Source organism: Lytechinus variegatus, chromosome 14 (genome assembly GCF_018143015.1).
Source record: "Lytechinus variegatus isolate NC3 chromosome 14, Lvar_3.0, whole genome shotgun sequence".
Taxonomy (NCBI): domain Eukaryota; kingdom Metazoa; phylum Echinodermata; class Echinoidea; order Temnopleuroida; family Toxopneustidae; genus Lytechinus; species Lytechinus variegatus.
Window position 1 is genome coordinate 20,777,514 of NC_054753.1, and position 13,704 is coordinate 20,791,217.

The 13,704-nt window shown below is 35.4% G+C and overlaps 2 protein-coding genes across 2 annotated transcripts; both read right to left on the reverse strand.

The window, feature by feature from the left end:
* On the reverse strand, window positions 1-3,134 carry LOC121428029 (E3 ubiquitin-protein ligase TRIM71-like). The gene is made up of 2 exons (XM_041624603.1): window positions 2,367-3,134; window positions 1-1,265 (listed from the first exon to the last, which is right to left on the reverse strand). Exons 1-2 carry the CDS (start codon window positions 3,000-3,002, stop codon window positions 3-5), a joined length of 1,899 nt encoding a protein of 632 aa, XP_041480537.1. The 5' UTR covers window positions 3,003-3,134; the 3' UTR covers window positions 1-2.
* A 4,641-nt stretch (window positions 3,135-7,775) lies between these two features.
* LOC121427748 (E3 ubiquitin-protein ligase TRIM71-like) lies at window positions 7,776-12,471 on the reverse strand. The gene is made up of 2 exons (XM_041624293.1): window positions 11,701-12,471; window positions 7,776-9,942 (listed from the first exon to the last, which is right to left on the reverse strand). The coding sequence occupies exons 1-2, from the start codon at window positions 12,334-12,336 to the stop codon at window positions 8,680-8,682; spliced, it is 1,899 nt and encodes a 632-aa protein (XP_041480227.1). The 5' UTR covers window positions 12,337-12,471; the 3' UTR covers window positions 7,776-8,679.
* Between the last annotated feature and the right edge of the window lie 1,233 nt (window positions 12,472-13,704).

Genomic DNA, 13,704 nt, shown 5'->3' on the forward strand with positions numbered 1-13,704 from the left:
GATTACAGTGATACCTTGATGAAATATAACTTCATGTAACAAGCAAAGGCGAGCATGTCTGGGGAGAGAGAAACCAAGTAACACCAATTATTACCTAATGTCATATTAAGTGCATTGAATTCAACTCTTTCCTTCAGGTTCAGACCATCAATATCATAGAGCCTGATCACGACGCTACTATCCTTCATATCAAAACTCGCTACATACACCCTGTCCTGCTCATCCACGGCAGCATACAGGTAGACATACCGTGGAGCTTGTAGAGACTCACCAGCATTCCCATCCCTGTCATAGACCGTCACCACGCTTGGATTGTCCCAACATGAACTCGTTACGATCAAACCCGACCCGGTGATAAATGCCTGCTCCGTATCGTGCTTTGTTTGAACAGTGTGTTTAAGAGTGGATCCTGTCGGGTCATAGATATAGACTAGTTTTCCATAGTTAGTAATAATGATTTCATCAGATGGACTTTTGTTAACGTGTAGAGGATTTATATAGCTTCTCACATGGATTGTTGCTTTCCTACAGCCAAGGCGAGAGTAGATGTGGGCTTCTGTACTACCAGTGGTCACGCATAACACCCCGTCCCGTTGCAACGCCAGATCAAAACATTTCATGTCACTTAAGGGTGTGTTTCTATACTGCTGCTTTCCACCATTTGAATCAATGATATCAATACCTTGTGCATTCCACCCATACCCGATAGCGACAGTGCTATGGGAGTGCCTTTCCATACCGTGCATCCCTTCCCGTAAATCAACACACTGAATGACATCCATCTTGGGATCTGATCCTGAGATACTCCCGAGTTCAAGACGAGTATCATCTGCTGGTTTGAACCTCTTCTCCTGTGCTGTCTTCTTAATAGCTTCCGCAGAAGTGTGATCAGTAACCTCCTTCAGCATGGCATCCAGCTCCTCACAGAGCAAGATATGAGCAGATAGAGTGTCTGTCTCAAGATGACCCAGTCTGTCATTATCTACCAAAGTAATTGAACTACAAATACTCTTGATCCTCTGTCGACCTTTTGACTTCAAGACGTCGAGGTCGTCATCAAAACTACGTTCTAATGCATTTATCTGCTCGGTGAGATTTCGAAGATTTTCTTCCAGCTCCTTGGCCTTGATGCTGTAGGCTTGCCTGACATCATCTAGTAGTGTCTGCACTGCAGTGTGTACCTCATGACGTTGTATTTCTATGTTCTGAATGTTCTTCTCCAGCTCTGCTTTCTTGTCGGCACATCGCTGAGCAAGGTCTGTCACCTACGAATTGAAAGTGATAAGTAAAAACAGCGAGTTATATCTGGAAATATTCCATAAAGGCGAATATAAGAAATACTGATACTCTAAAAACAAAGAAATCATACAGAATGACATACGACAATCTGAATAAGATTGAAGAGAGACATCATATAATTACAAAATTGTTTGTCATATTGAAACAATAACGATAATAATAATAATCAATGTAGTTCAACAAAAAGAATAAATAACAAAATTAAATGCAACAACATTTTAGATGCTGATGATGGTATTACAAATTATCATATATCATTGTCAATCTGTATTCAACACCATCTATATTGTTATTTTATTAATCAATATTGATTTATATATTCTTATTCATTATGTCATCATCATATCATTATTCGTCTTATCATTAGTAGTAGTATTATTACATCATTATTATTGTCATTGATATTTCATTATTATCATTTTTTTACTATTACTGTTCTTGATATCTTATATAACTTGATATTGTGATTATCATTATTATCGTCATCACAATCAAAATCATTATCAAAGTGGTATGATCTTTGGTGTTAATTCTTATCAATTAATTAGTTTTCATCATCTTCTGCTCAATGATCGCCCTGAGTATTTATAACCATGTTAAATCTACCTATCATACACACATAAAATGCTGGGCAACATACTGTCCATTGAGTTTGGTGACATAAATAAATAAATATATTCTGAGCAATTATTATCCAATTGAGCAAATTTATGACCCAATTATTAGTTTTTATTACCAAATTTTGTCAGACAGTGTGTTACCCAGTGATGATTAATAATTCATCTTTTTTGCCTAAACTTTTTAAGAGTGTGGGCTTTCAAAATGTTTCATTTTTTATACAAGCTGTTTAACCTTTACACATTACTTGTTTAAATAGATTGTTTAAATAGATTTTAAAGTGTTCAGACTCTTAAACAGCAAAGTTTGATTTTTTATATTTGATTCTCATTTGAAATTAAACATGGTTGTTTGAAATTCTAAACATCTCCTGTAAGGTATACATAGTAAACAGCGATGTATACAATATCAACCAGCATTTTTACTGTGATAATCATGAATAAATTTACCTTCCGTCGCAACTCCTGCTCAAAGTCAACCTGGTTCTTGATTTCATGAGCTTTATGACCAACAAGTACACACTTGTGACAGACGTGAACCTTACAATCCTCACAAAACATATATTTGTTCTCTTGTTTGTGGATGGAACACTTCTCGAATAAATGACCAATGCTGACCTTTCCTTCGATGATATCATCCATGGATACAATCTCATGGCCGTCAAACAACGCGGTAAGATGTTGATGACAATGTAAGCACTCATCACACATGTAATAATTACATGTTCTGCAGAATGATACAGCGTCTTTCAGAGACTTGCAAGCGGTGCATTTCTGGCACATCTCAAGGACAGCATTCATCCCTCCACACTTGGCGTGGTAATCGTCTACGCATCCGTTGATGGAGACATTGAGGCGGAGATCATCGACACGGTTGGCGGACAACTTGGTGATCTCCCTGCAGAGAGGACAGACCATGTGATCAAGGTCCTGGTGGGTTAGGTCGTATTTCTTGAGGCATCTCCTACAAAATGTGTGTCCACATGAAGTTAAGATCGTCGCCTCGACAAATATATCAAGACATAATGGACATATCAGGTTCGGTGAAGAGCTTGAAACTTTGTCTGATTCACACTTCTCAGCCATCGCTAAATCAATTCACGAGCATGAGATTTAAATTCCAACGAATATAAAGCATATATGTCTTTCAGTACTAATGTATATTGAAACGTCCGGTTCGTGTTAATACGCAGTGATTCAGCATCCCAGCTTCATACTATTATTGTACTTCCATACAAATTCAACTACAAGTCAGACACACCCTCTTTGAACGCTTTAAAACAATGGAACCGGGCATTAGCGGCGGAATTAGCCAAACATTTTAGGGGACCACCAAAAATCTTTGACAAGGAAAAAAAAGGCCATCAACCAAAACATTTAGGGGGTGACGCAGGAAAGAAAAAATGACGAGCAAAAAAGTTAGCAACTAAGAATTAGGGGGGGGTCGTCCCCCACCTCAAATTTAGGGGGGACACGTCACACGTCTCCCCGTCCCCCCCCCCCCCCCGCATCCGCCGCCTATCAGACTGGGTAGTATCAACTACCTTTGAACTTTACTGCGCGTTTTGTATTTATTCATCGATAAGAGGTGTCAGGCATTTTCGTGTATATGTGTAAAATCCCACAATGGGTGATTGTATCCTTCAAATATTGTATGCATGCAATTTTATATTTCTCTATCAAGAATATATTTTATTAGGTTACCTGACTTGAATTTTCGAATTTTCCTTTATTAAAAGACAGTATTCTGTGTAACTCATTGAGAGATCTTATTATGTAAAAAAACAAAAAGAGTCAATTGTCCATGTTTTTTCTATTCATATATGCAAAAATCCCGGAATGGATGATTTGATATTTCCAATATTTTATGCATCTCTTTTTCTCTATCAAGAAAACATTTTATTAGGTTACCCGGCTTAAATGTTCCATTTTTTTTCTTTAAAGACTCACATAATCTGTTTTCATCATTTAAATATGTGATTATGTAAACAAAAGTGTTTTTTGTTACCATGACTTCGTGTAAAAATTCCAGCATGGATGATTTTATAATTTCAATATTGTTTGTATCTCTATTTCTCTATCAAGAAATGATTCTATGAGGCAACCTAACTTAAATGGTCTATTTTTAAGAGATCTTATTCGGTAGCAAGAACAAAAATCTTCAATGGAAAGTTCTGAGTCTGTATGTCGATTGATATTGTTTTGTAAAATTGTGGTTTTATGCTTTTTTACATTGTTTGAGTAAAAGAAAATTAGTCAGTAATGTTTGTGTTGTGATAATTCTATCTAAAAAAAAATATGTGTATCTTTCTCTCATCTCTGATTCTCGCTCAGGTTTCATCTCATGTACTCCTGATCCACTCATCTTATATTCTCTCACAACTCCCCCTCTCCCTCCCTCTCTCTATCTCTCTCTCTCTCTCTCTTTATTTCTTTCTGTGTTTTATTTTTTTCTTTGTTTGTGTATTTTTCTATCTTTTTTTCATTTTGTGTTCTTGTAGTAAGGGTGTCTTTATCAATGTTTCTTGTTGTCTTTGTTTGTTCCTTCTTTCCTTTTAATTTTTTTCTACATGTATGTTTGTTCGGGGGTACTTTCTTTGTATGTTTTCCTAGCTTTGTTTTTTTAATACCTTAGTAAAAGTGGCTCCGGACCCGTTCCTTGTACACTGTTCCTTCTGAAAAGTTAGTCAAGATTCAAGAAGTTTATTTTCATTTCCATGACAAATATAAATCAAATACAGATACAAATCAAAGTATGAGTACAAAATCCATTTACCTCAGCATAATTACATAATAACAGCTTGTATAAAATAGTATTAAGTGTGCATGGAAATGAACCCTGCCAAAAATGCACTTCTTCATGCTCAGTGTTTAATATAGACAACAGCGCTACAATGTTCAGCGAGCTCAGAGAAACAAACTTTCTTGTATTTGAAAGTTTGTCACCTTAATTCATTATTACATATCTAAAATATGACAAAACCTGAACACATATTATGTTCATTTTTGGGGTGGGATTTACTAACTTTGGAGTTCCACTGTAATACTGTCAATATGACAAAGATTCTCATTAACATGATCAAGAGATGAATAGAATTTCTACTAAGTTGTTGCTACAGTAGGCCCTATCAGTATTCGAGTAATTATGAATTGTCAATTATCTTACTTAACACGATTCCATGTTGAAAAAATAAAGACTTAAATCACCAAGAAAATATTACGCACATAGTGTACCCGAAGCAATAGCACCGTTTAAGAAGTTGGAATAGCGCCATCATACACAGTTTTGAAACCAGTCTTACTTTCTTAATAATCATTTCGAAAAACCGATATTATTGTTTGAAGTTTCTTTCCTATTCCTCTTTGCTACTCTATTTTTTTAATTTCTTATTTTTTTCTTTCTTTCCATGATTGTTTCTTTCTTTAATTATTTCTCCCTTTCTTTTAGCCCCCCTCCTCCCCCTCTCTCTCCCATTCTCTTTCCTTCCTTTCTCACAGAGCGTTCGTGCATGGCCCATTTTGATAATTATTTCGTAATCAGTGTCCACCTAAAGTTCTTCCTTATCTTAAATAATATTTTTTTTAATAAAGATTATGTCATGAGCATGTCAGTCGAGATAAACTTGCTGTTCTAAATATAGATTAAGGAAAACCTAATCTTATTTCATTTTCATCGCGTGCGTTCAAAAGCAATTTATATCTCAATTATCATCTTTAACATCTATCTCTGCTTACCACCACCATACGTATTAACGATGGTTATTCCGTTATAACTATTATCATCACCGTCATCATCATCATTACCATCATCATCGTTATCATTACCATTTTACCACCATCTTCATTACCACCATGTCACCACTATCTTCATCATCATCATTGTCGTCGTCATCATCCTCAACACTACCACCACCACCATCTTCAAAACTACTGTCATCATCATTATCACTATCATCTTCACTACCACTATTATCGTTATCATCATCAATAACACCACCACGAAAATCACTACCTTCATAAGGATAGTAATAATAATAACAACCTTCGTCATCACCACCACCACTACCGCCACCATTGTCATCAATGTAGTCATCATCGCCATCATCACCACCACGACTACCATCATTTGAATAATCTTCATCACCATCATCATTTATCATAGTAATCATCTTTATCTTCATCACTATCATCACCATCATCATCATATATCGTCATAATCATTGCCATCACTATTATCATCATCATCATTACCATCATCATCATCACCACCACCATCATCACCACCACTATCATCATCATTACCATCAACATCATCACATCATCTATCATAATCATTACCATCACATTCTCGTGTGCCGTAAGCCGTCATTAGCAAATTTAACGCAAATGTATTCGAGATGACACCCCCCCTTCCTCAACCTTTTTTTAATAGAAACTCTTGGAATTGATGTCGGTGTCTCGGTGATTATCTGTTAAAATTATTCTACCAGAATTTGGTAATGTTAAATATACATATTTGGGTTTGGGTTTTTTAACCGAAATTAGTGATAAACAGTTCTTGGTTTTTAAGTAAATCATCTTCTCACTCCCTTTCTCTCTCTCACCGACTCCCCCCCCCCCCCCCCCCTCCTCGTTCTATTTAGTTAGTATTCAACATGTTCAAAGTTTGGCCAGACTTGATTCAATTTATCATATTTACAATTTAATGAAAAGAGAAATCCATAGATTCAATTCAAAAGGAATAATCGGTATGTGCTCGATATACTTCAATTCTAATCAAATATATACATTGGTCGTTTTTAAATACCAAACTCTAGATTGTCCTCTCTGAACAATTTTCTCTCGTTTTTCTATCTTCACCATTTATTTATCTCACAAAATAATCGGATATATTATTTGTTTCTATTGTTTTCTCTTTTGGTTTGCTAAATGCATTCTAATACATATAGGCCTAAGAGAATAAAACAATCGAATATAAAAATGTAGCCTTTGTATAATGTAATATACTTTGCAGCTTTAGGGGCCTTTCTTATGTATTGATGACTCTTGATTTAAGTATGAAACAAGACCTTTATTTACCAGTCAGCATATTAAGAGATAAGATATTTTTGTATACTATTATATTATAAAGTTGATAATAATTGATACCTATACCCTTCCCATTTATACAGTATATAAGTCTACGAGGGTCCCGTAACACAAAGGTTGTCGATTGATCGTATGCTTGGTATTCATGATTAATTGTACATTGTAGTCAATTCAATCAATCGTAGAGATATTCATCTAAAATGCTTGTTAAGGTTCATGTTACAGGCCCCAGAAGTGCATTTCCAAACATGAGCTCCATTTGCTCTTTTTTTCATGTTGAACTAACTATGTAACACAAAGGTTAGCGATTAATCGCTACATGAAATAGCCAATCAGGATCGTCGTTGCATGCGTATTTTGTTCACTAGACTGAATAAGAACCAATCAGAATTGTTCTTTCAAATAATGTGTTCCGGGACCCTGATGGCATTGGTTATACATTTAAAATAAATTCATCTAATAGCTACGCATAGTCACTAATAGTGATTCATTCATGGCGTCAGGAAACATGTGTTATAAAATAATACAAACCTTATGCCGAAATTATAAAGCTAAAAATTTTGTAATCAATTTCCTTTTAAAATACTCTTTCCCCGTGGATAAACAGAGTCGTTCTAAACATAGGTCATAACTATACACAAGAGAATGTCAGAGACTAACCTCTGAGAGAGCAGTAACTCGATAACATGCATTTATAATATATAAATCGTGATATTTACACAAGAAAAAACTAATTTATACATCAAATTCAAAGTACATTTACATGTTCTTAAAAGAAAATTACCACAAATCGACCTGGAGTTGCCCCTCTACGTTAAAGGTGATAACCAGGTCTTTCGAATTATTGCATAGAAGTTTGGGTTGCTTTTTTGCACGTTTCTTTTTTTTCTTTAGGCTGCTTTCATGATCTTAAACTTGCAATGAAAAAGAAACCGAACTTTTGGGGATAGAGATTGCTGGAATGTTCTTGAAAAAGCAAATAAATTGTGTCAATTTGGGGGATCGTAAGCGATCGTGGTTACATATATACATACTTGAATGTAAACAGAGAAAATCTGGCACTGAACACTTGAGTATATGAGTCGAATAGCAATTGAACGTTTAAGTTAATCTAGAATTAAAGAAAGTGGAATCTATCTTTATGAATTTTCTCTAAATAATTCTTATAAAGACTCTACACATTAATATAACGATAATGGACGATATTTAATTATACTTTACACCGTATACAATACATTCCTATATGCAATATTATGTATATAATAATTGAGATAAAGTTTGTATTTAAATACGCATATATTAGAAAATGAATATAAATTATATATTCACATCTCCACCTGTTCACTAATTTATACTAAACCATTGTAATTTCTTGTCAGTTTGTTCATTTTTTTGTATTTATTTATTTCATTTCTGTTTTAGATAAGTTAATTGTGCGCCTTGAGTGTCATCGACAATTATGTGCGCTATAAAAATCTTTAATTATTATTATTATTATTATTATTATTATTATCAGTAGTATATCACATTAAGTGATTCTATCATTGGATGAAGATATCACGTGGTAAGTAATATACATGTAATACTGAATATCGACACGTGTTAAAGTAAATTTGTATTGTAGCAGGATGAAAGCACGTCAGTCCCCATACTACATGGTGTGATATAACGTGGATTACAGTGATACCTTGATGAAATATAAATTTTTGCCATAAGCAAAGGCGAGCATGTCTGGGGAGAGGGAAACTAAGTAACACCAATAATCTTTCAATGTCATATCAAGTGCATTGAACTCAACTCTTTCCTTCAGGTTCAGACCATCAAGATCATAGAGCCTGATCACGACGCTACTATTCTTCTCATCAACACTCGCTACATACACCCTGTCCTGCTCATCCACGGCAGCATACATGTAGACACACTCTGGAGCTTGTAGAGACTCACCAGCATTCCCATCCCTGTCATAGACCGTCACCACGCTTGGATTGGTATAGCATGAACTCGTGACGATCAAACCCGTCCTGGTGGTAGATGCCTGCCTCGTATCGTGCTTTGTTTGAACAGTGTGTTTAAGAGTGGATCCTGTCGGGTCATAGATATAGACTTGTTTTCCATAGTTAGTAATGATGATTTCATCTGATGGACTCCTGCTAACTCTGAGAAAATATTCATTGTTTCTCACGTGGATTGTTGCTTTCCTGGAACCAAGGGAAGAGTAGATGTAGGCTTCTCTAGAACCAGTCGACACGCATAACGCCCCGTCCCGTTGCAAAACCAGATCATAACAATTCATGTCACTTAAGGGTGTGTTTCTATACCGCTGCTTTCCTCCATTTGAATCAATGATATCAATACCTTGTGCATATCCCCCATACCCGATAGCGACAGTGCTATTGGAGTACCTTGTCATACCGAGCATCACTCCCCGTAGATCAACACACGTAATGACTTTCATCTTGGGATCTGATCCTGAGATGCTCCCGAGGTCAAGACGAGTATCATCTGCTGGTTTGAACCTCTTCTCCTGTGCTTTCTTCCTAATAGCTTCCGCAGAAGTGTGATCAGTAACCTCCTTCAGCATGGTATCCAGCTCCTCACAGAGCAAGATATGAGCAGATAGAGTGTCTGTCTCAAGATGACCCAATCTGTCATTATCTACCAAAGTAATTGAACTACAAATACTCTTGATCCTCTGTCGATCTTTTGACTTCAAGACGTCGAGGTCGTCATCAAAACTATGCTGTAAGGCATGTATCTGCTCGGTGAGATTTCGAAGATTTTCTTCCAGCTCCTTGGCCTTGATACTGTAGGCTTGCTTGACATCATCTAGTAGTGTCTGCACTGCAGTGTGTACCTCATGACGTTGTATTTCTATGTTCTGAATGTTCTTTTCCAGCTCTGCTTTCTTGTCAGCACATCGTTGAGCAAGGTCTGTCACCTACGAATTGAAAGTGATAAAAACAGTGAGTTAGATCTGGAAGTATTCCATAAAGGTGAAAATATCAAGTAATAATACTAAAAAAAAAGGAAGATAAATCATACAAAACGACATATGATGTTCTGAATAAGCTTGAAGAGAGGCAACATATAATCGCAAAATTGTACGTCATATTGAAACAATAACGATAATAATCACCAATGTACATTAGTTCAACATAAAGATCAAAGAACTGGATTAAATGCAACAACATTTTAGATGCTGATGATGGTATTAACATTATTATATATCATTTTCAATCATTATTTAACAACATCTATATTGTTATTTTATTAATCAATATTCTGTTCTATATTCTTATTTATTATATCATTATCATGACTATTATTATTCCTGCTACCTCTATTATTATCATTATCATTATATTAGTATTATTAATTTTTATATTTTACGGTTAATGTTCTTAATATCCTGAATATCTTGATATTGTGATTATCATTATTATCGTCATCAGTTTTATCACCATCGTAATCATTAAAAAAAATAGCGTGATCGTTGGTGTTTTCATCATCGACATTAAAGAACAAGTCCACCCCAGCAAGAACTTGATTTGAATAAAAAGAGAAAAATTCAACAAGCATAACACTGAAAATTTCATCAAAATCGGATGTAAAGTAACATAGTTATGGCATTTTGAAGTTTCGCTTATTTTCAACAAAATAGTTATATGAACGAGCCAGTTACATCCAAATGAGAGAGTTGATGACATCACTAACTCACTATTTCTTTTGTACTTTATTATATGAAATATGAAATATTTTTATTTTCTCGTCATTGTCATGTGAAAAGAAGTTTCATTCCTCCCTGAACACGTGGAATTCCATTATTTTAACATTTTGTGCTTCAGGCAAGGAGGTCCTTTTCGTCAAATTCCTAAAAATTGAAATATTGTATAATTCAAACAATAAAAATAAAATAGTTAATGAGTGACCTCATCGACTCTCTCATTTGGATGTAACTGGCTCGTTCATATAACTATTTTGTTGAAAGTAAGCGAAACTTTGAAATGTCATAACTTTCTTATTTTACATCCGATTTTGATGAAATTTTTAGCATTGTGCTAATTTTTTCTATTGATTCAAATCAACATTTTTCTGAGGTGGACTTGAACTTTAATGATCGTCCTGAGTAATTATAACCATTTTAAATCTACATACTGTCCACTGTGTTGGGTAATGTGTTTAAGTACAAAAATATATACATACTTATATATTCTGGGCATTTATTGTCCAATTCAGCAAATTTGTTACCCAATTATTAGTTTTTATTACCCAATTTGGACAGACTTTAACTAATAGTAGTATGGATAGTATGTTGCCAAGTGATGGTTAATTTTTTTTTTTAGAGCGTACGCTCTAATAAACTTTTAAACAGCTAAGTTTGATTATTGATATTTGATTCGGAAGCGGGGGGGACGTGTCCCCCCTAAATTTGAGGAGGGGGGGGGACGGTTCCCCCCTAAATTTGTTGTTGATGACCTTTTTTTTTTTTTTTTTTTGCTTGTCAATTTATTTTCCTACGTCCCCCCTAAAATTTTTGGGTTGAGAACCTTTTTTTTTTGCTTGTCAAAAAATTTTTGGTTGTCCCCTCCTAAAATGTTTTGCTTCCGCCGCCAATGACTGTAAGGTTCAAATAGTGAACAGTGTTATATGGATTTTTATACAGCGCTTTTGCTGTGATAATTATGAATAAATTCACCTTCTGTCGCAACTCCTGCTCAAAGTTAACCTGGTTCTTGATTTTGTGATTTTGATGATCAACGAGTACGCACTTTTGGCAGACGTGGACCTTACAATCCTCACAAAACATATCTTTGTTCTCTTGCTTGTGGATAGAACACTTCTCGAATAAATGACCAATGCTGACCTTCCCTTCGATGACATCATCCATGGATAAAATCTCATGACCTTCGAAGACAACTGTAAGATGTTGATGACAATGTAAGCACTCATTACACATGTAATAATTACATGTTCTGCAGAATGATACAGCGTCTTTCAGAGACTTGCAAGCGGTGCATTTCTGGCACTTCTCAAGGACAGCATTCATCCCTCCACACTTGGTGTGGTAATCGTCTACGCATCCGTTGATGGAGACATTGAGGCGGAGATCATCGACACGGTTGGCGGATAACTTGGTGATCTCCCTGCAGAGAGGACAGACCATGTGATCAAGGTCCTGGTGGGTTAGATCGTATTTCTTGAGGCATCGCCTACAAAATGTATGTCCACATGAAGTTAAGATTGTCGCCTCGACAAATATATCAAGACATAATGGACATATCAGGTTCGGTGAAGAGCTTGATGCTTTCTCTGATCCACACTTCTCAGCCATCGCTAAATAAAGAGATCTAATTAAATCCAACCACAAGAACTATCACATTACAACGAAGCCAACAGTGCATTTCGATACAAATCATTCGTAGTGCTGCAATTGTAAAAGCACACTACTGTGAATTGAAGTAGGAACTTTCTATTAATAGAACTGGGTATTCCCACCTACCTTTGAACTTGGCAGCGTTAAGTATGCATAATTTCATCGAAAGAGGGATTTTTTTTCATTCCGCTTATATATATTTAGTACACATTGATCCAAAAGCCTTGTATTATGATTACAATCAAAGGTAAAAGCACACTGCTGCGCAGTATAAACTTCCTAAAAATAGAAGTGGGTATGATAATTATATATCAATAGCATGTATGGTGCTGACTCCATGTGACTACCTGATGACTATGTCATCGGAATTGTTCTTCCACTACAAACTCTTGTCAGTTTTATCTATTACAAAGGTTGATTAGCCAGAATGCAGATATTCCTATTTTCAACTGATTATCTAATTATTCGAGATTTATCGATCCGTGCTGGCCTTGGCATTGTTTGACTGAAGCAACACAGCCAAGAAGCTGTTTAAAACATGTATACATATACCACGCTGTTTTGCTAAATCAACTTTACAGGAGTTGTTTAAACGTTGTTTAAAGTCTGAAACAACATTAATAAATCAAGCATGTTTCTTTGAACCGTTTAACAACTACTGTGAGATTCATATAGTAAACAGTCTTGTATTAAGAAACCCAAAAGTTTTTACTGTGAAGGATCGTAGTGTTGGATACTGCACTCTAAAAACGTGACTATCAGTTATTGCCATATCAGTTGCACCCAGCTGACTACTGGTCTAGTCAATTTGACTGATTTGTTTTAAGAGTATTGGCGCTTTGATTTGTATTTGAAACCAAATAATATTTCAATGTAGAATGTGATCTGGAAAATTAGTCACGTGATAATACCTGGAAAAGAAGATCTTTTAAAATGATTGTTTTGGTTGAAAGGTTCTTTAATATATAGTTTCATCGAGAAAAAAGGGTAGATTTAAAGAATCATTTACCTATTAAAAATGACAGATTCAAAGAAAGCTATAATCTAATTAATCTTTAAAACACATAGCGTGATATGTAGGAGCTTATTAACGTTTTCCTCACATTTCAAAGGGAGTTACTTGTAGATTAATAGGCCGTAGGGTAGTCACATAATAATGGAAGGACTGGTAATTTCTTTCGGCCCCCTTTTCTTGCTACGGCAGCAGATCCCAAGGGATATCATTATCCCCTTTATTCAATCACCAACCAGTACCCCCCCACCTCCCGTTGCCTAATCCCCTCATTTCATGCAGGCAACGTTTCAATATTAAATTCCAGTTCCCTA

Bases quoted from the DNA above. Each gene is read 5' to 3' on its own strand.
- LOC121428029 (XM_041624603.1), bottom strand. From the start codon at position 3,002: ATGGCTGAGAAGTGTGAATCAGACAAAGTTTCAAGCTCTTCACCGAAC. The intron at 1,266-2,366 runs GTAAATTTATTC...TTCAATTCGTAG, and splicing joins AGCAGGAGTTGCGACGGAAG to GTGACAGACCTTGCTCAGCG.
- LOC121427748 (XM_041624293.1), bottom strand. From the start codon at position 12,336: ATGGCTGAGAAGTGTGGATCAGAGAAAGCATCAAGCTCTTCACCGAAC. The intron at 9,943-11,700 runs GTGAATTTATTC...TTCAATTCGTAG, and splicing joins AGCAGGAGTTGCGACAGAAG to GTGACAGACCTTGCTCAACG.